The 23,760-nt window shown below is 38.5% G+C and overlaps 1 protein-coding gene across 1 annotated transcript; it reads right to left on the reverse strand.

Annotated features, from left to right (window-relative positions):
- Positions 1-10,943: 10,943 nt before the first annotated feature.
- Positions 10,944-12,135, reverse strand: LOC121378243 (beta-1,3-galactosyltransferase 5-like). Its single transcript, XM_041506325.1, has one exon. The coding sequence runs from the start codon at positions 12,106-12,108 to the stop codon at positions 11,260-11,262; it is 849 nt and encodes a 282-aa protein (XP_041362259.1). The 5' UTR covers positions 12,109-12,135; the 3' UTR covers positions 10,944-11,259.
- Between the last annotated feature and the right edge of the window lie 11,625 nt (positions 12,136-23,760).

Consider the following 23,760-nt stretch of genomic DNA (forward strand, 5'->3'; position numbering starts at 1 on the left):
TAGTTATTAACACCCCCTTACATGTAACGCGTATGCCAACCGCTGGCCACTGTCAAATTTTAACACCCCCCCCCCCCCCCACCGACCCCTGGAAAGGTGTTGTATCATGGATATAAATATGTTTTGGAGATATAAGACGACCCCTCAATCAAGACAGTTAAATTTGTTCAAAATTACGTGAGAAAGTCAGCGCCTGCGCAAATCACGTAAAGTCCCAGTTCTACTGGCGTCCCGCTAAATGAAGAAAAACAAAGCTGGCCATTGTGTTTGTAGTCGACCTAGATAATGTATATGTGGTGGACCTTTCATGTACCAAACAGAACTGGATCGTCTATTCTAAATGCTTAAATAATAAAAATGTTCTAGGGACTGCAGCTTTAATAGTCAGTTGTCAGTGGTAGTGAGGGAGAAGTCAAGTGAGGGAGTAGTCAGTGGTAGTGAGGGAGACGTCAGTGGTAGTGTGGGAAAAGTCAGTGGTAGTGAGAGAGAAGTCAGTGGTAGTGAGGGAGAAGTCAAGTGAGGGAGAAGTCAGTGGTAGTGAGGGAGACGTCAGTGGTAGTGTGGGAGAAGTCAGTGGTAGTGAGGGAGAAGTCAGTGGTAGTGAGGGAGACGTCAGTGATTAATTAATAATCGGCTATTGGATGTCAAACATTTGGTAATTCTGACTCGTAATTATCAAAGGAAACCCGCTACATTTTTCCTAATGCAGCAAGGGATCTTTTATCTGCACTTTTTCACAGACAGGAAAGCACATACCACGGTCTTTGTCCAGTTGTGGTGCACTGGTTGGAATGAGAAAAACCCCAATCAGCTGAATGGTGGTTCGATCCTGTAACGCAAGCATCTCAAGCGAGCACTCAACCGACGGAGCTAAATCCCGCCCCTTATCCCTTTCATAGCCTTTTAAAATGGTAGTTTGTGTCACGTGTTCTCATCAGCTGGATTCGAACGAAATAATTATAATCACAGTAAAACACATCATGAAGTTGCGCTAAAATACGTTATTGTTTTGTCAAGGAACACGTTTCACAAAAGTATGTTGATATCACTAAAGCACATTGATTTATTAATCATCGCCTATTGGATGTCAAATATTTGGTAATTCTGACATATAGTCTTAGAGAGGAAACCCGCTACATTTTCCCATTAGTAGCAAGAAATCTTTTACATGCAGTATCCCACAGACAGGACAGGACATACCACGGCCTTTGAGATACCATTGGTGGTGCACTGGCTGGAACGAGAAATAGCCCAATGCGCCTACTGACGGGGATCGATCCTAGACCGACCGCGCATCAGGCAAGCGCTTTACCACTTGGTTATGTTTTGCTTTTTACACATTTTACGACTAGCTGTTACTACATACACACCGAGTTCAAGCCTTGGAAGTTGGCTGACCTCGCCTACCCTTTGAAAGAAAGAAAGAAAGATAGATAGAAAGGAAAAGAAAGAAAGAAAGGAACGAAAGATATGTTTTATTTAACGATACACTCATCACATTTTATTGACGATAATATGGTTAAGGACCACACAGACAATAATAGAGGAAACCCGCTGACGCCACTCTATGAGTCTTTCTTTTCGATAGACATCAATGTATCTTTTATATTCACCATCATGCACACAGGATAGGACATACTACGGCCTTTAATGTGTTACACCAATTGTCGAGCAATGGCTCGAAGGAGAAATAGTCCAAAGGGCTTCGATCCTTTACCGACTGCGCATCAAGACACAAAGATAAAAAAACCCAAACCCAACAACAACAACAAAACAACACGTGGTCGGGATTTAGCTCAGTCTGTTAGAGATTGGCTTGAGGTGCTTGCGTCGCAGGGTCGAACCACCTCGGTGCACTATAACAGTTCAAAGGCCGTGGTATATTTCCTGTCTGTGGGGAAAGTGCATATTAAAGATCCCGTGATACATTAGCAAAAATGTAGCGGGTTTCCTCTGATGACTACGTGTCAGAATTATCAAATGTTTGACATCCTGTAGCCGATGACTAATTAATCAATGTGCTCTTGTGGTGTCGTTAAACAAAAATAACTTTACGAAACCAACAAACTACCCCCTCCAAAAAACACTAAACGCACACAAAAAAAACCCAAACCCCACCAAAAAAGAAAAAACAATAAAAAAAACCCTAAATAAAATAAAACAAACCAAAAACAACATACCACCCACCCCACTCCAAAACGAGAGAGAGAGAGAGAGAGACAGAGAGACAGAGAGAGAGAGAGAGAGAGAGAGAGAGAGAGAGAGAGAGAGAGAGAGAGAGAGAGTAAAAAACCCGCCCCAACCAACAACTAGTGAGTGTTCTGATTTCAGTATAAGCACGACTTGTAATGTCAAATAAAAGAAAACGAAGAGAAGCTAATCACCATCTGTTACCCTGCCTTACCATGTGGCTCGTTCATAAAAACGTATTAGCAACATTTATATGGAAGGGGGCCCAGCAAGCAATTTATCGGACTAAAACAATAAAGTGAACCCCCATAATCCATGTATCAGAAAGACTTGCCCTAAAAGTATTAAAGGCCACCAAATAGCACTTCGTCTGGGTCAAAGTTCAAAGTGCATCTACTTTTGATATAGTATTTAACAGCGTCTCGTATGCCATTAGTAACATATGTGACAGGAATTCTTGTCATAAAGTGTTTTTTTATGTTACCAATAAATTCCAGCGTTAAATAAGCTTGCCATTTTTATTATTATTATTATTATTTTTTTTTTTTTGTGGACGGGGTTTGTCAAAGATGTTTCCTTTTATCCAACGAGAGCCTGATAACTGTCCAAAAGTTCGTCTAGCTCTCTTACCGTCAGAGTACTCTGGCTAGTCCAATCTATGCTTTCAAAAAAATTAAAACCCCAAACAAACAAACAAAACACACACACACACACACACACACACACACACACACACAAAACCACCCAACAACAACGCCACAAACAAAACAAAAACAACAACAACAACAACCCCAAAACAAACCCCAGAAACAACAAAACCAAAGAATAACAACAACAACAACAACAACAACAAACAAACAAACCGCGTCTCCGCATCAATTTTGCAATTTTGATTTGACCAGAGACCGGTTATAATACTCTTCAAAAGAAGAAACGCAAAACCACATTGTCGTAACATTTGGAGAATTGATTTAATTATTGAATGGTGAGTCCGATAATTACCAAATGTTGCAGGATTGTTCACAATTCACTCTAGTCCATTGTGAGTAAGTGATAGGACACACCACCAAGGTCAAGGTCATCTGGAGTCAATACCGGGTGTGGCCTCCGCGTGTGTTGACAACTGCCTGGCACCGCCTGCCCATTGAAGCAACCAGAGTACGGATGACGTCCCGGGGGATGGTGGCCCACTCGGCCTGCAAGGCTGCTGCCAGCTCGGGCAGGGTCTGGGGCTGTGGTTGTCGCTGTCGGAGGCGTCGGTCCAACTCGTCCCATAGATGCTCAATTGGGTTCAAATCCGGTGATATCGATGGCCAAGGAAGGACATTAATGTTGTTGTTCTGTAGGAAAGCCGTTGTGAGACGTGCTGTGTGAGGCCTGGCGTTGTCATGTTGGAACACTGCGTTGGCGTTGGCCATAACTGGAACGATGTGTGGCCGGAGGATCTGGTCAATGTAGCCCTGTGCATTCAGGTTGCCCTGCACGTGGACCAGGTCAGTTCTGCCAGTGTGTGAGATGGCTGCCCACACCATGACACTACCCCCGCCGAATCTGTCCACTTCCTGCACGCAGTTTGCCGCATAACGTTCACCACGACGCCTATACACGCGACATCTTCCATCATGACGTCGGAGCAGAAATCGGGACTCGTCACTGAACCACACCTGTCTCCATCGCAGATGAGGCCATTGTCGATGAATCTGGCACCACTGCAGTCGGAGTCGACGGTGTTGTGGTGTTAAGATGACACCTCGAACTGGACGTCTGGCACGAATTCCTACCTCACGTAGGCAGTTCCGTACGGTCTGGTCGGATATCCTGCGCAAACCTGGTATTGCTGCGGCTGTGGAGGTGGCAGTAGTCAATCGTTCCCGAAGGTGGCGTACCCGGATGTAGCGGTCCTGCCCGGGGTAGTGACCCGTGGTCGACCGGATCTAGGGAGGTCACGTGTTGATCCATGTTGCTGGTAACGGTCCCACAGTCTGGAGATGGTGCTTGGGGACACATGGAATGCCCTGGCAACGGCCGTTCTGGATTCGCCTGCGTCTAGTCGGCCGATGGCATTGTTTCTCTGCGGTTCACTGAGACGTGGCATGTCCTGGATTGTCAACTGTCGGCCAGATACAGAGGCCAGGCAAGCGAACACCCTGCACTTTTATACTGTCGGTGTTCATGTTGCACGTGCAGACAACGCACGTGCAGTGTTGACATGGTTTGCACGTGGCTGAGTTTTTGCGAATATTCACATTTTGGAACTTTATTGTACAGTAGCTGCGTTTTATCGAATGTAACCGTGGGAATGTGTTTGGGACATGCAATGACCTTATATTCACAAAGCATGAACCGGTAGGAAACATAAAATCGGAGTTATAACCCATTTGTACCCTTTTGCGTTTCTTTTTTTGAAGAGTAATATATCATTCAGTGATTCAGACGTCTTGGGGATAACCAACGTTTTGCTCACATAGTTGCCAGGATGGATCCTTGATATAGTCAGCGACGTAGGAACATGCTAGTGATTTGAGTAATGTCAATTTTCATAGAACGATGAATATGCATCAAGGCTAGTCCGGCCAGTCTGTCTTCTCACATGGTGTTTCGTAAACAGGTTTTTGACAAAGAAAGCCGCCCGAAATAATACAAATGTGATTAATGTTTGCTATTGTTTCGGCACTGTATATCACTTTTCTTGATCGACTTACCACCTTCCTACGCCACTAGAATATGTACTTTTTTAATGTGCGTGTTCGTCTGGGTTATGTTTTTGATTGTGCGTTTGGTGTGTGGCGGCATGTTTAGCAGGCTATTATTTGGGGGAGGGGGCAGATTTGTTGTTGTTACTGGGGTTTGGCCTGCCACTTACGCTTACAATCATCTACCTTAAATAATTGGCATGCAAGACTAACATAAATATGTTTATACAAATATTTTAATGTAAATAAAACAAGTACTGTTACTAGGTAAATGTTTTTAGGTTAAATTATATATTTAGTTGTTATTACAGCAAAATTTACAGTTTATAATGCAATGTATATAGGCCTAATTAATTTGCAGCAAACGAAATATTTAGTCAAACAAGCGCTTTTGCAGGAAATTGTGTAGAGGAAGTCTAGACTGGCTAGTGGTGTCGGGTCATGCGTCCCCAGAAATAAAATTAAACAAACAAACCATAATATAGCACGTTGACAAGGGGACTGTTCTGATCAGAATATTACATATAGTCTGTCCCATCCTCCTACAAAAATGTTTGTTTGGGGGGGGGGGGGGGGGGGGGGGGGGGGTTAGTAAATAATTTCAGTTTGGTTTGACGTACAATCAACAATAAAAGTGTTTTGGAAATAACAAAAATATACTATTTTTGTGTGTAATTTTGAAAAAAATCGGCTCAGAAAGAAATAGCTTGTAGTAAATTCCATAGTATGAAAAATGTGTGTTCCCTGTGGGACGCACTATAAACATATTATGTTTCTATTATCTAACTATTACAACTGTCTTACTGTCACACACAATTCATTAAAACTGTAGGTGTGTCTGTATGTTTAAATGTAATTATGATAATTAATGTGAGGCGAGATTGCAGCTTTTAAAAAACATCCAAAATTGCCATGCAAGAAAATCAAAACAATCAAGGTGGGTGACAGCTCGCTAGATTCATCTCCTATATTTAACACACGGTCAAATATAAAAAAAACGCAATTTCAGCTACTTAATTTTAATAAACAATTTCTTACTCATATAAAAAGGAACGAATGTCAAAAAAACGGGAAAAGGATATTGAAAAGGGAATCGAACAACTGGCATTTAATTCAAATAATAAAACTATTGAAGAATTTGAAGATAAAAAAAGGAACTAGAGTCAATTAGAGCAAAAACATGCAAGGTGTATTTATACGCTCCAGAGCCAAATGGATTTCAGAAGGAGAAAAACCGAGTAGATACTTTTGTAATCTTCAGAATCGTAATTTTATTATTAAGTCAGTGATACATCTTGAAACGAATGATGTCTTAATTACAGACTTTCAAGAAATAATGAAAGAGGCTGCAGGTTTTTATACAGATCTATACGAGTCTAAAGAAAACACTTTGAATCATATTAAATTGAAATCCATTTTTCCTGATGTTGACATACCCACTATTTCAAAAGACGATGCAGATAACTTAGAAGGTATTATGAAATATGATGAATTGCCTAGTTATCTTAAAAAATGAATAATTAGTTATCTTAAAAAATGAATAATAATAAAAGTCCTGGATCAGACGGTTTTTCTGTAGTTTTTTTTTTTTTTATTATTTTAAAAAGAACTCGTTTATATTCTGCTACTGTCAATAAATTATACTTTTGAAATAACAGAACTTTCAACAAGACAAAAACAAGGCATTACAACATGCACACCAAAAGTAGATAAACCCAATTTTTTAAATTAAAAACTGGATACCTACATGTATATCCCTTTTGAATATATCATAATTTAAACTTGCACCATCGTGTATAGCGGAACGAATTAAAACAGTTTTACCAAATTTAATAAATAATGACCAAACTGGCTTTATAGCAAATAGATATATTGGACATAACATAAAACCAATTTATTATATCTTAGCATATACGGAAAGACATAACATCCAAGGTATGTTTTTACTTGTGCATTTTGAAAAGGCATTCGATTTAGTAGCATGATCTTTTATTGATACAACTTTAAGTCTTTTGGCGTACATATTAAGTATTGGGTGCATACCTTTTATTTAATAATATTACATCTTGTCTAATAAATAATGGCAATACATCTCCTTGGTTTTCTATAAAAAGGAGTATTAGACAGAGCGACCCCCTCTCACCTTACCTGTTCTTACTCTGTGTTGAAATTTTCGCATGGTTGATTAGAACCAATAAAGACATATCTGATATGAATACTGTAAATTAAAATCATGTTATATGTCAATATGCTGATGATACAGAGTTTATTTTGGATGGTAGTGAAAAGTCATTTATGAGTACTGTTGACACTCTTAAGCAGTTTGCTAGTTTATCGGGTCTTAACTAAATTGTGAAAATTCTCAGGCTATATGGATTGGCTCCAGACAGAATAACACTACAATATATTTACCCAATTTAAAACTTGAATGGAATCCTACATACTTCAAGATACTTGGACTCACTTTTAGTTTAAAACTCAAGGAAATACTCAATTTGAATTTTAACAATAAATTGTATGAGATGAAACAAATAATTAATAAATGGATGAATCGAACTAATACTCCACTGGGGAAAATAGCCATTATTAAATCATTGTTATTTCTAAACTGAATTATTTGTCCTTGACTCTACCAAATCCCCCAGGTGATTTTCTCTCCCAACTCAATAATACTCTCTTCAAATTTTATGGAATAATAAAAGACAGGGTGAGTCGTGCACTCAATCTGATTAAAATTAGATCTACTGGGTCTAGCCAGTAGATTTAACAGCATCGCGTGGACTCCCATGTCCAGGTGACATTTCATCTATAAATAACAATTTAAATATCGACCAATTACATTTAGCCTTTTATAGCGTTATTCGGGAGCATACAAATTAAAAAAATATCGGGCGATAATATTTATGCAATAGGCGAACTTGTTGGTCTATTTCAACATTGAAAAAACAGGGGGGAAAGTGCAGTAATAAACTTTGGATTGTAAACAAGTATACTACTCAAAAGAATTTAAGGGTCAGACGATATTTTCGACATTATTTTCTGAATGTCAATTATATTAGCTAGACCATAATGTCACGCATGGTATTGTTCCATTTTGACGAAACTGGGTCTAAGCAACCCATAAATGAATTAAAATCCACTGTCACTGACACTGTCGACTAGTTCTAATGGCGAAAACATGCTTACATTTGCACGTAAATTAGGGCGAAAGCGAAAGGTCTGCTAAGTGCCCATAACTTGCTTTTTCACAAAGCGCTTCATTTGCACGCTTTGCACGTGTATTCCATGTTCCCAATGCTGAATTTCCGTATAATTGGAGCTTGCGTTCTGTACGGTGCACACTCCAAATTCGACAATGGTACGACTTCAACTGACTATCGAAGATCGAGGAAGGGCTAATGCTTGGCTTCAGGATGGCAATACGCAAATAAATGTTGCTCTGAGACTTGGTGTCAGTCAGAGTGTCGTTGGCCGACTGTGGCAACGGTACCAAGCAATAAATTCTGTTCGAAATCGTTCACGTTCGGGAAGACCCCGAAGCACTACAAATAGAGAGGACCGCTACATCACCAATATGGCTCTACGTCAACGCACAACCACTACACGCCGATTACGTGACAATCTGCGGACTGCGACTGGAACTCGAGTGTCTGATCAAACCATACGCAATCGTCTGAGAGCCAATAATCTACGCTGCCGTCGCCAGGCTGTTCGACCACCACTCCTACCACGTCACAGAACGGCCAGATGTCACTGGTGCACGCTTCATCTGCGGTGGCAACGTGTTCAGTAGGGTCGAGTGATGTTCACTGATGAGTCCAGGTTTAGTCTCCAGTTCAACGACGGTCGGGTTCGTGTCTACAGACGTCCTGGGTAGCGCTTCGCTGACGTTAACGTTAGACAACGTCACCGTTTCGGTGGTGGCAGCGTCATGGTGTGGGGCGGCATCTCTTTCCACCACAGGACCCCCCTCTATGTGGTGGATGGCAATCTGAATGGAATCCGCTATATGAATGAGATTATCCGGCCGTTGGTTCTCCCAGGCCTTCAGCAGATTGGCGGCGGGGCAGTTCTGCAGGATGACAATGCCAGACCCCACCGCGCCAGGGTGGTAACGGACTTTCTCAGACAACAAGGTATCGCCAGGATGGATTGGCCAGCATATTCGCCTGACTTGGCCCCAATAGAGCATGCCTGGGACGAATTAGGCAGGAGAGTTCGGGATAACCATGCCCCTCCGGCCAACCTTCATGATCTGGGTCAACTTCTTATGGCAGAGTAGCAGGCCATTCCCCAAGAGTTCTTCAGACGTCTGATCAACGGCAACGATGTGTCGAGTGTATTCGCGCCAGGGGTGGATTCACACACTATTAAACGAATGTTCTAATGTGTAAAATCCATGTTTGACAACCTTCAACTTTGACAGCATGTCATGTGACTTTCTTGTATACAGTGACGTTTATTTGTGGTTTTTTTGTAAATATGGAACAATAAATAAAAAATTGGGTGTAGTTTACATCATCAATCTAATACACTCTGAAACTTATTTGGTTATAAATTTTTGACCCTTAAATTCTTTTGAATAGTAAACAGATTTTATGGCTATACCATCACGGGTGTTTTTTTCGCCTTGAAACGAATTTTATATAACATTTTATATTGCAATTAGTTTCCGGCATACTTCGTAATTCACCCGAATTATTTCGTATACCCTCGGCATAATCCCGAATGTTTTAAAATTATTTTCAAATTACTGGCATAATTTTGCAAGTATGGTTTTGATTGGTCGAATGAAAGGTCAACTGGACATGAGCTCCAACGGGCTGCTGTTAGATCCACATGTAATAGTGGAGCTAATTTTAATTAGATTGGTCGTGCAATTATCTGCAAAGCAATTAAAGAAGGGGATCTTGGGATGGTTAATATATATATACATTTATTGCCTGTTTAAAACCGACATGCATTGCAAAATTTTAATGAAAGATACTAAAATGAAAAGTATAATTTTAGCAGTCTTCACAAATGTAAAGCATTACAATGTTTGGCAGTTGTTTTTGTATAAGATCTCCAAAATATGCTCAATCAGTTTTGCAAACATTTTTACAGGCCTTAGCAGCCCTTCAAGATAAAACAATATAACTTCTTTTAAAGAATTGTTAACACAGCCCATTTTTTATAATATGATTTGCACATTAAACGTGTAAACAAATGCGTGACTTATTTAATCGTAATGGAACTGCTGGCTATAGATAAAGACAATACAAATACTAGTATATCAAATGATCAGACAGTCTGGATAACCGTACTCACTTCTAAGGCGCGGTGTACAAAGCATATATATTATATCTAATGTCCTCTAATGACAAAAATAAGGCTAAAATAAATTGGAATTTTGTATTTTGATCACAGTTTAGTGGCCTAAAATATTTATAAAGGTCTTTAACACTACAAGAGACACAAAACTCAGATGGTTTCAGTATCCAATTCTGTTACGGATATTAACTACTAATACATTTCTTGTAAGGCTGAAAGTTGTTCAAAACGATAAATGCACCTTTTTGTACTAATGAAAGTGAAACGTTGGTACACTTGTTCTATTCCTGTGAGATTGTACAGCTTTTCTGGCAAGATCTCATACACTGGTTACTCACTTCTTGTCCTCACCTTTATAATATAAATGTTAGTGTTGAACTCGTTTTAACGAGAATCAAAACAAAAATTAAACAAGACAAAGTGTTTGATACCATTTTATTATTTGCTAAAAAAATTATATATAAATGTAAGATACAAAATACAAAACCAATTCTTATTTATTTTAAACCTGAACTAAACATTCCATATCAAATAGAACTAAATACAGCATTTAGTAAATAGAGTATGAACGCTTCAACTGAGAATGGGCATTGTACGAGCCACTGTTAAAATAATAAAACAATACAATATTATTTGTGAAAATAGGGACACACTTACCTACACGCTACAGGGAATATTGAATTAAATAGAATATTATTAACTTAGGTGGGTTTTTTTTTTTAATTTCTAAAATAGTTATTCTGTCAAGAAAGGTATAAATAAAAATTTAATTCACAAAATCACTATCGTTCACTCTTCACTAAGGTCTACTATTTAATGTTATACAAATATTGTTTTTAGTAATCCCAGATTACTTGAAATTTTTATTGGTTAGTTTTAACAAAAAATAAATAAATACCCCCCCAAAACAACAAAACAACCCAACCATCATTCCTGGGTCATGTAGACCACCTGTCCCTTTTCTCCTGGATTGGGGCAGTTAATTGTAACAGGGTATTTGTGAATAAAACAAACAAACAAACAAACAAACAAACAAAAAAACCCAAAGAAACAACAACAATACCTATGGGTGTTTTGTGAGGCACAGTGAAGGGTCTTTAAGTCCGAACCATATTTTGTAAAAGGTCTGATTAAATATCTGTTGAGAAACCATTTTATTCCCAGTTGCTAATTCACAAGGGGTAGCAGCTGAAAATAAATCGTATTGTTTTCCCGGCAGTCCAGCGTGTCTGACGTCGAATATTTTAGCCAGTATTCCGGTGATATACGCGTCCTCCATGTTCACGTAGGGCATGTATTCGGAGACGGCCAGGATCTCCATGGCAACAGTGACGGACATGCAGTACATGTTCCCCTTCACGTGTGGAGGGTACACAGCTATAGGATAGGCTTCCTCCGATACCATCGACTTTCCAACTCTCTCTACCCGTGCGGAAGGAAAGTATGGCCCATATATGAGATTGTTCCAATCACGGGAGTTGATTAATGCTATAAACTGAGGAATATTTATATACGTATCCTCGTCAACTTTCATGACGTGTTTAACAATGGGGCAGAACTCTTTGATCCACTTGAAACCCATCAAGACCTTGCGTGTCAGATTGTAGTAAGTGTCATCAATGTCTACCAAGATCAAGTCTCCTTTTTTTTCTGCTTCTTTGTCCACAGCCATGTTTAAGGAATCGTTTTTACTAAGACCCAAGACGAAACATAGTCTAATTGAAAATTGTTCTGTTGTCCCTGGCCATGTACCCAGGGTGGACACACTACCCCAGGTGTCACGAATGGCTTGTCGTTGTGACGTCATGTGATGTAATGACATCACTAGAATAACCAACTGGGGTCTTTCGTTGGCTCCGCATGCCCTTGCAGAATGTTTTAAAATTGTATAGTCTAAAGGAGAAACTCGCATTGGCCTTGGCGTAAAATACCATCGGTATTTGAGTAGGCTTCTGTCTCCGTAAAAAGTTGATTCTGAAAATGCCTATGGAACGGGCAATGCTGATAAGTTTACCGTTCGGTCGCTATGCAATAAAATGATACTACTACCGTATACGGCTCTGTTGCTAGGTGATGTACTGGTGCCGATTTTTACCGCAATGTTTTTGAGTCGTGAATCCACATCGCTGCTTTCCTCGCCCTTCAATTCTTTTTCTTGCGAAATAGTTTTCTGTTTGTATTGGAATATAGCCATTGTTGGTGGCTTGTATCCTCCAAGGCTGAGTGAAATAACCGCTAGAAAGATGAGTGGGAGGATTAACAACACTGTTGCAAATTTGATGATACGGCATTTGACCATTTTGTCTAATGTGGGCCTAAAAGAATAAGAAACATAAATATTTTATTTAAATACACATGTAGTTAAAGATGATGACATTTAGAAAAATGAATTGGTAAGTTGGTATTTCTGACACTTACTTTTAAATGATTTTGCTGTTGTAACACAAACAACAAACGAAATGCTAAAGCATTTAATAATCAAGTTATTAGTCTCATGATGTTATTTCTCATTGTTGTTTTATTTTGTTTTTGTTTTGTTTTGTTTTTCGGAGGGTTTTGTTTTGGCGGGGGTTTTTTTAAAGTTTTTTTAATTTGTTTTAAAATTAAAATCAAAATTGTTGGTTCTTTTGTTCTTTCTCCTTTTTTATTTTTTCTAAACGAAATTTTTGTTCATCAGCCTTCAATTTTTCCAATGAGGAACATGTAGCTCAGTGGTATAACGCTCTATCGATCGCTCTCAATGGTCTCGACCCCACCCCCCACCCCACCCCCGTCCCCCGTCTCAAGCGACTGAAACATCAAAGACCTTAGTGTGTACTTTCCTGCAGATCTATGGACAATTACAAATAAAAGATCCCTCACTACGTTACTGGTAAGAGTAGCCTACGTTACAGCAGCGGCTTTCTTCTCTTTATCTCTGTCAACGTAAATATCGAAATCACCAAAATGTCAGACACCAAAGAGATGCAGTTTAAAATGTGTTGTGGTATCGCTCAACAAACATTCCTTCCTTTCAGTTTCCAATCTCCAAACCCGGATAAGGATTCCTTTAATTTGCATGAAACGTTGGTTGTGGTCACTGGTGACCTAGTTACGGTACGCGACACACCGCCATCACACGAAGTACTTGCCTGCAATATTTGATTATCCTGTATAAATAAGTAAGAAAGATACGCTCCGAAAACTAAAATACGGACGTACGGACGTACGGACAACGACATACTATAATACGGCCCGTCAAAGACATACGTATAAAAATTAAATACGCACGGTCCTCTTAAAACAAAACATTATATTTCTAGTTAAAACGTAGTCTTGCATAAAACTATTATTTCTTGACATAGGCATACAATTTATTTCTACGTAAATAAATCGAGGCTTCAGAGGAAAGGGAAAGAAAGCATTATTTCATACATGGGACATATATCTTGAGGCAACGGCGACATTCACATTGCTGAGCCAATGTCCAGATACCGTCGGGAGCAACGATCTATCTATTTTGGAAAAGTTTGTTGTACTCCAATGACAGATGAAGCTCTGATACATCTGTAGCCCAAGCTGGGCGTTCTCTCTTTACGTATACAAATCGTGATTATGATAACATTCCACCTACCAGGGCAATCTAATTAAAATTAGCTCCACTATTACATGTGGATCTAACAGCAGCCCGTTGGAGCTCATGCCATGTGATTTGAAAAGAATTTGAAAACATTCGGGATTATGCCGAGGGTATATGAAATGATTCGGGTGAATTACGAAGTATGCCGGAAACTAATTTCAATATAAAATTTTATATAAAATTCGTTTCAAGACAAACAAAAAAACGTGACGGTATAGCCATAAAATCTGTTAATGCTAGTATACAATCCAGAGTTTATTATTGCACTTTCCCCCCTGTTTTTTCAATTTTGAAATAGACCAACAAGTTCGCCTATTGCATAAACAGTCTCGACCAATATTTTTAGAATTTGTATGCTGCCGAATAACGTTATAAAAGACAAAGTGTAATTGGTCGATATTTAAATTGTTATTTATAGATGAAATGTCACCTGGACACATGGGAGTCCACGCAATGCTGTTAGATCTACTGGTGAGACCAGTAGAGCTAATTTTAATCAGATTGCTACCAGGGCTGCATTGGAACAGCATGTCTTTTGAGCAACATGTCAAGCGGGTTTTGTTTGGGGACAGGCCCTTGTACCACATGCCCATCTCCTATCAACTGGGGTTGGAGCAGAAGCGATGATAGACCTTTTCACGTGAACTGGAAAAACCAATGTCCAGTAGCCGAGGTATGCAAAGCATTGAAAAGTGTTCCTGCAAGACGGTATGCTGTGGACGGTGAACATGTACACGATCTAAACTGCCGTACACTTCTCTTTGCCTATGCCCTTGTGCAAATGAATAAACACACATGCTGTAGCAGTTTCGTCAGGCAATCTACTCAGGTTTGCCAATAGATCGTTTTGTATAAGTATACATTATAAACAGCTACGCGATCATATTATACTATTTCCGTTGATCGTGCATAAATTGACAGCTATATTGTTTTAAATATCTGACTATTATCATCTTTTTCTTGAACATCAATTATATTAGGTGGTTTATAACTCATGCTCTTCACAGTCATAGTCTTGACAGTTGTGAGATGATTTAAAACATTATGGAACCACACATCCTATGATGCAGTGAAGACAGTAAAAATGGCCCAAATAATCCAAGATGGCCACCTGGCGGCCATGTTAGATTTCAAATGGACTCCATATATAATCTGAAGCAAGACCCTTATGATGCTGTATTGATGTATTAAATTTGATGAGGGTATCATATTTCATTCTTGAGTTATAAAACATTTAATATAATTAGCGGCCATCTTGGATTCTGAGCGCCATATTGGATTTTTCAAACGTCTATCGATCTTTTTTTTATTATGCACCGTGTAAGGATCATACATACCAAAATTCATGCTTGTATCACCATTTGAAGTATTGTTCCAGTTATCCTCCCCACTATTTGTTCACCGAGTAGAGTGTTTCAGATCAATGAACCTTCGGACTACTGAACCTTTGGACTATTGAACCTTTGGACTATTGATCATTCGGTGTGGCGACACAATGAGTGTCCTGTAGTTGAGTGTAAGTTAAAAGTTAAACTTGGCGTTCAATTCGTTTTGTTTTTGTGATTTGTTTGGGATGATAATTTTGTTAGGCATGTTTGCACAGCACTATTATTAAATAATTATTAATTTAATAATTAAATAAAGATATTTTTATATTTATGTTTCTTTTAAAAAGTCAAGTCAAGTCAAAAAAATAAATTCAAAAGTACTAACGGAACAAATATATCATGGCGTTACAGGATAAGCGAAAGATATTAACAAAAATGGGAAAATATGTCCAACAAAAATTAAATTAGGAAAAATGTATACAATAAATAGACCATTTTATGGTGTTTTTTCAAACACGATTTTTATGTCAACGAGTGGTGTGTGAAAAACATATTTTCCCACATCACTCGTTGACATAAAAATCGTATTCGAAAACAACATGAAATGTCCTGCAAGTTTTTATCTTCATACACAGTAAATAAAACATATCCAACTGTAATTTTTTGATATGATATATTTGACAAAAGGTACTTTTTATTTCTTTCATCTTTTTAAATTTAAAATTAATATTTTATCCAGAATTATGATTTTAACAAAAATAATAATAACGATCTGTAAACAGCGCTGTCCGCTTGTTATAGAAATTTGACTGGGGTCATGGTTAGTAAACCAGTTTTTATTTTAATGTGGTGAAGCATTGCGTGGACTCCAATGTCCAGGTGACATTTCATCTATAAATAACAATTTATTTCATTTCAACTTATTTTCGTGCTTATATCCAATTAAGGTTCAAGCATGCTGTCCTGGGCACACACCTCAACTATCTGTCCAGAACAGTGGGTTAGTTGTTAGTTGGTTAGTGGTTAGTGAGAGAGAAGAGGATGTAGTGGCCTTACACCTACCCACTGAGCCCTTAAGAACTCGCTCTGGGTGGGAGCCGGTACCGGGCTGCGAACCCTATACCTACCAGCCTTATGTTCGATGGCTTATCCACGCCACCGAGGCCGGTAATAACAATTTGGGAATGGGAACTCTATTTACGTGCCATATCCACAGAGGTTCAGGCACGCCCACCCCGGACTTAACCTCTGACTTCGCCAGTGACCAATTCCGGGGCAGGAGGGGGGGGGGGGGGGGGGGGGGGGCAGAAAGAGGGGAAAGGGAGTTTAAGATGAAGGGGGCATAATTTTGTATTAGTATGGTATGACCAATATAAAAGCCGAAAAAATAAAGTGGGACTTTAAACAATAATAAAAAGAAATTAATTAAGTTAATTTTGGAAGCACCATTAATCAATATTTATCAATATATCAGGTTATGGATTTTAAAATTTGATAATTAGTTGGTGCAATTTTTCAGTCGGGCTAGTCTAAAATAAATTAAAAAATGTAATATATTTAATATTACTAATTAAAATTATTATTTAAGCCCTGGAGGATTAAGGATTCGCAAAGGGGGAAGCATCGCGCCCAATCTGGTCAGCGCTCAAACAGGCGGGTAGCCCAGTTTAGCTGGTCCGGATTTCCATGGGGCGGAGGTTCCGGGGAAGGGAGGCCTCCTAACAGGCATTCTACCGGTCGAAACCGCCTACGCCCTACCGCACCCAAATACGGCGCCCCCCCCCCCCCCCATCCCCGCCCACCCCCAAGTTATCCATACAGCAGGAAAGGGCAATATTTAGGATGAAGATGATATAGGGGTAGGATGGGTGGGAATGGTAGGTAGGGAATGATGAATGGTAATGTAAAGCCCGCCAGGCGCCGTCTGGAGTGTTGGTGGAAACGTATAGATGTTGAGTTCGAGGTCGATCCAGTGTTGAGCCGTCATAAGGTATCCTCAGAGATTTCCTCAAGCATTAGTACGCATAACATCCCAAAGGGATGCGTCACCTATACGGATGGCAGTCATTGCTATATAAGCCTCGGTTTCACCCAGGTAACCACTAAATCGTTAAGTGGGTGCCTCCGAGTATCGGCCAGGTTATCTTTTTTTTATTTTCTTAGTAATTGGCCGATCAAGTTAATAGCCTGTTAAAACCTATTTCAAGTTTAAAAAAAAGGTATATTAGACATATAGACTGAACAAAATAAGAAACTTCCGCTAACTTTGCTTGAACATAACTTGATGAAAACAAACCGGGGGAATAATTGTTATATATGCGTTTAAAGAGTGTTCCATGATGCATCGTTTGGTGCAAATATCATGGCCATAGGTTAATAGAAACTGGGAGAATTTTTGACCAATAGTGGTAGGGGTTAAAAAAAAAAAACCCCACTTAATAACGGGTATGACCACCTCTTGAATTGACCACTGCAGTGCATCGCAGGCGCATAGAATTGACTAAAGTGTTGATTTCTGCCTGTGGAATATTGTTCCATTCCTGAATGAGTGCTTGACGAAGTTCGTTGACGTTAGCGGGTGGGTTGGGACGACGCCTCAATCGTCTGTCCAGAATATCCCAGACATGCTCGATGGGGTTAAGATCAGGACTTTTAGCTGGCCAGTCATCAATGAAATCAATGTTATTTGTCCTAAGAAAATTTAGTGTCTCTAGCTGTATGAGAGGTGCATTATCATGCTGAAAAATCGAGATGTTGGCGTTGTGATGGAACAGAGGAATGACGTGATGAGCGAGAATGTCATCGCGGTAACGTTGAGCATTTAAATTGCCATCAATGACGACTAGTGGTGAACGATAACCATGGGCAATGGCTGCCCAGACCATGACACAACCCCCACCCCCGAAACGATCTCGTTCAAGAACACAACAGTCAGCATAGCGTTCAGTTCTCCTACGGTAGACGCGCACCCTGCCATCACCACGTTGTAAAGAAAATGTGGATTCATCCGAAAAAAGAACGGTATTCCAGCGTCGCCGTATCCAACGAGTGTGTACACGTGCCCAATTAAGACGATTTAGACGATGACGTTGCGTTAAAACGCATCCGACGTAAGGACGTCGTGCATGTAAACCGGTCTCCCGCAGACGATTACGAACAGTTTGCCCACTGATTCGGTTATTATGAAGTCCAGGTTTTGTTAGCAACAGTAGCAGTGGCAGTTTGGATCGATTCCGCAAATGCGTGTTTATGATATAGCGGTCTTGACCACGCGTTGTAACACGCGGACGTCCACGACGTGGCAAGTCGTTGGTGCTTCCTGTCGTTCGAAATCTTACGCGAAGATTTTGGATCGCTCGACTAGAACTCCCAACATGCCTTGCAACGTCTTCTGTCGACATGCGTAAATTATTGGGTATTCTTGGCATACTAAAAATGCTACAATGTAAAAAACGTTAATGTCAGTAATGTCAGTAAGACAAGTAAAACAAATTGACCGAATACTACACGGGACATGTCGAACCATGCATGCACGTGCAAATTGAATTTCACGTTGTCGACGATTAACAGTGCAAAAATAATCGATACAATTCATGATTCCTGATAATACAGCTCAAGGCTAATACTACCTATATTATTCATTACACAATGAATTCTTTAACACAGCAAATACTATATGTACAAATCGGAAGTTTCTTTTTTTTGTTCAATAATATATTAAAGTAGTACAATCTGAAAAATGCTAAGAGGAAGAAAACACTAACATTTATTACAATCTAAATTAAAAATTTAAAAGAAAAAACACATATATATCTACCTGCAAGTAACCTTCCTGTCTTCTAATAATAAAAGCACTACATTCAAATACAAACACACCGTTCACCATTGGCGGAAGGCGCAAACACTGCGATTCCTACTCGAGACAGCGCAGAATGCGGTTGTTGTGTTTTTCAAACGTCGAGGTTTCTCTCCCCCTGCAGCACCAACGCCGATGGAAACAGGAAAAGTGTTGTCCTCACCAACCAATCCACCTGCGTCTCCACGAGTTGTTGCGACAGCCGTTGCAGAGCGTGAAGCCAAGAAGAGGAAGGTGTCGGTCCAGGACTTGTCCGACACACAGCCCACAACTTGGCAGATTATCAAGCTGATACTTCCGGAAGACTACTCAGCAATACTTCGGGGATAGTGCTACATCGACCTGCCGCACTTCTCCCCGAAGTTCCGAGCCGATCATCCCATCAACTCGCCATGAGTTTCGCCGCGGAACCTCTCCTAGGACATGTACTTTTTTAGGGCTTTGTTGGACTTAAACATTTTTGGCCGCAGTTCAAAATGTTATTTGTGGGTTTTTTGTTTTTTGTTTTTTGTAAACAGTCCGACGCAGTTTATTTTGGCAGCCCGTCTAAATTGCTCAAATCACCTTAAAACCTTTTCGGTCGAGCAATCTAATTTTATTGTTTGGACTTAAATTTTTGTAGCACATTTTGGTCTTCGGTCTTTGACCTAACTACTAAATTCGTATTCCAAATTCCGCCCACCTCAAACTTACGCCCCCCCCCCCCCCCCCCCCCCCCGGCCCGGACCATAAGATCGGACTTTAAACTTTTAGACCTTCGTTCAAAATTTTGTCGAAATTAATTCTTTTTTAAAAAATAATATTAAATAGTCCGATCCTCTCTTCTTTCTCTTATTTAATTTTGGACTGTCCTTCTAAAATGCTCCAAATTATATAAATATTCGGCCGAGCGGTCAATTCAATTATTTTTGGCTTGTAACCTTTTTCTTTCTAATTTTAATCCTACTAATTTCTTTTACTAATTGCTATTTTCAAAATTCTGTCCATTTTCAACCCCCATCCCAAATCAGGCGTGTTATATCTATCTATCTAATTTCTTTTTGACCGCCCGATCTAATCTAGCGAACAAATTTAATGAGTAGAATTTTCTTTATTAATTATATTAATTAGAGATGCGCATCAAAATTTTAAAGGCCCACTATTTAATTTTTGGATGTAAATTTCAAAATTATCCCCTTAATTTTGTTCTGTCCTCGAGCAAATCACTGGCTATCCAGAGACAGGCCCCAGGACGGACATGCTCGAAACTCTAGTGGTATATGAGCATGTTAAAATTATTCGCACTCGCACTCGCACACACTGGCAGGTGTATGCGCCGCCAGGCAATGGTGACGTTTCTTACACTCACACAGACAGTCTAACACTAGGCTTAACTGACAAAAAGTAAAATAATACTAAGTGGTGCGCGGACCGACTTGTAGACACTTAAAAATCTTAAGACGTTATTGGCTGGTATTGGATTCCTTTGATGAGGCCTAGAATGTTGTAAAAAAGAAAGGTTAGGCCTCGCGTCTCCAACCACAAGCTAAATTGGATATGGGTGGATACATCCAATATTGTGTCTATATAATATGTCTGGCAACCTAGATAAAAAATAAGAATATATAAAACATATAAAATGATTAAAAATAGTAAAATATTATTAAAAGAAAGTTCCCCATTGTCCCATGGGAGGGTAGCGTCGAAGAACTGATCACCAGGGACACGGACGGCCATCAGCCATGGAGTCGCCATCATAATAATTATAATAAATACAATTAAAATACGGCTCCTTAGTTAAGGTAAAATTTAATGCAGAATTGCGTCCTCAGGCCGTCCAATTATATAAAACTATATATTTAATTATAATGATTATTATAAATTGTAATTTATTTCTAAATTATACTTTACCTTGCTTTATAGTGATACCATCTCGTATCCTCCGGAGTCGGGCCCGTCCGCACCACTATACCAACCCATGACGACTGGAGTATACCCTAGTCTGATACTCTCTCTCGTTCAGACGGATCCGGCTTCTCAAGATCTGTATTTCAGCACAGCACTACACCTTCAACGTCTATCGACTGTCAATCTAGGTTTTTTTTTGACGGGATGCAACCCATCTCGTCCCTTTAAGCTGTGCACCCAAACGGCCGTAACGAGGCCACTCGCGTGGACATATCGATCGGACTTTAAACTTTTAGATCTTAATTTTGGACTGTCCTTCTAAAATGCTCCAAATTATATAAATATTCGGCCGAGCAGTCAATTCTTTTTATTTTTTACTAATTGCTATTTTCAAAATTCTGCCCATTTTCAACCCCCCCCCCCCCCCCCCCCCCCCCCCCCCCTCTCCATCCCGAGTCAGGCCACCGATCTTATCGGAGGTCGGACTCGGGATGGGCGTGTTCGAAACCCTAGTGGTATATGGGCACGTTAAACTAGTTATCATTATCATCTAAATTATATTAGAATCTTGGTATTATCAACAAATGCCATTATGGCCTGTTCCACTGATTAAATAGTTTAACAGGATTAAATTTAATATTGAGTTCTGTAATTAGTTTTGTTAACGTAGTTCTTTCATTATTAAATTTATTACAATAGAACAAGTAGTGTCTTACGTTATCTACTTTATTGCATACCGTGCACATAGCAGTAGGGCTCTTTTTAATCCTAAATTTGCTGTCGTTCAGTCCATATACCACCCCAAAAAGAAGTCTAGTAATAATTTTTTCGGTTTTAGGATCTAAATAAGTGGGGTTTTTGGAATTAACTTTAGATTTAATTAAATAATGTCATAGTCTTGTTTTGTTATCCCACTCTATTTGCCAAAATTTAAGTAAATTGTTATGTGCTATGGCCATAATTTCATAAAAGTTAACATTAATTTTGATATCAATTTTATTGTATAAAAGTGCTTTTTTAGCAAAGTAATCTGCGTGCTCACCCCTGCGTGTGCTGTAACCTCACCGTGGTGCAGGGGTGTAACATTCTCTTTGAGAATGGCCAATACAGCACAAAATTGAAGTTTTGAGTAAAATTCAGTATCCGTAAAATTCTGTGATATTTGTGTTTTTGCACAGTTCTTTACACTGTTTTTGTTTAAGTCTTGAATTTTTATATTGATGTTGATCATCACTTTATTTATTTGCATTACCATAGTTTGACACCCAATAGCCGATGTATTTTTCGTGCTGGGGTGTCGTTAAACATTCATTCATTCATTCATTCTGCGTGCTCATTGCCAGAGATGCCGACATGAGCAGGAACCCACTCCAAGACAATATAAAGACCTTTATTATTAATATAATTTATAATGTTAATGATTTGTTTAATTAGGTAAGAACTCTTGTTTTAAAAACATTAATAATACCCAAAATAATAAATTTACTAATCTCATTACCAACTCCATCTGAACAATTAATCCAAAAGTTAAAAAACAGATTTTATAGTTTTATATGGGAAAATAAAGCAGAAAAAATAAAACGTGAAACTATAATTCAAAATTATCAAAATGGAGGATTAAGAATGATTATAACAGCCTTAAAATCAACATGGATAAGAAGACTACTTACAAATGATTCAAAATGGATACATCTTTTTTCATCTATTACAAAGGTATCAATACATGATTTAATTATATATGGGGATCAATTTGTTAGCAAGAAAATGCAAAATACATGTAATCCTTTTTAGAAAGATGTTCTTGAAAAGCTGGAGAAAAATTCAATGTGAAGAAATCATTGAAAGTATAGACGACATAGTTGGTGTCAATATTTGGCACAACAGTAAAATATTAAAAGATAAAAAACCTATTTTCTACAAAAAGTCTGCCGAAAAGGGAATTATTTTTATAAATGATTTAATTGGTGTACATGGTGGCTTTCTAACTGTTGACGAATTTATCGTGAAGTATAATATAATAACGATTTTTTTTAGATTACACGTCTTTAATTAAAGCAGTAAAATGTTTCATTGAAAAATATGGAAAATTAAATTGTCAAGCTCTGAATTTTTTCCTTAATTATAAACCAGTTTATCCACAAAAATTAAAGCAGATTTTAAAAGAGAAACAAGGTTGCAAGGAACAATATAAACTGCTATGTAAAACATCACAAATACCAAAATCACAATTAAAATATCGGGAAAAAGGTTTTAACTATTCATTAAGGGAATGGAAAATATATTATAGCATACCCTTTAAATGTACTAGAGATACAACTTTGCGGTGGTTTCAGTACAGAATATTGCATCGAATACTCGCAACTAACCATTTTTATATACTATTCATTATATAGATACCAATAAATGTACTTTCTGTAATCTGCTGCCAGAGACAATGGAACACTTATTCTATGATTGTCATTTTGTTAAAAATCTATGGAAATCTATTGCAAATTGGATAACAAATACTATGGGTGAACATAATACTTTTGATAAACATATAGTTATCTTAGGTTTGCCTAATGAACAAAACAGCAGTGTAGTAAATTGGATGATTATTAATATAAAATATTCTATTTATTCTATAAAAATACAAAAACAAAAATTGAACTTACGATCATTACAACGGACAATTAAAAACAAATTAGAAATTCAAAGGTGTATTCTGCTTAAAAACTGTGAATACGAATATTTTGAAACATATTGGAAGAAATGGTAAAATTTATTTATTGACAATTTTACATGAACTTTTTCAACTGTAGTTTAACATACTGGCTTAGAGACAAACATTAAAAGATAAAATTTGCAACCCGTTATTCTTTTTCTTTCACTTCT

The sequence above is a fragment of the Gigantopelta aegis genome, chromosome 2, assembly GCF_016097555.1.
Source record: "Gigantopelta aegis isolate Gae_Host chromosome 2, Gae_host_genome, whole genome shotgun sequence".
Taxonomy (NCBI): Eukaryota; Metazoa; Mollusca; class Gastropoda; order Neomphalida; family Peltospiridae; genus Gigantopelta; species Gigantopelta aegis.

What these genes read in the sequence shown, in the direction of transcription:
- LOC121378243 (XM_041506325.1), bottom strand. Translation starts at nt 12,108, where the DNA reads ATGCGAGTTTCTCCTTTAGACTATACAATTTTAAAACATTCTGCAAGG.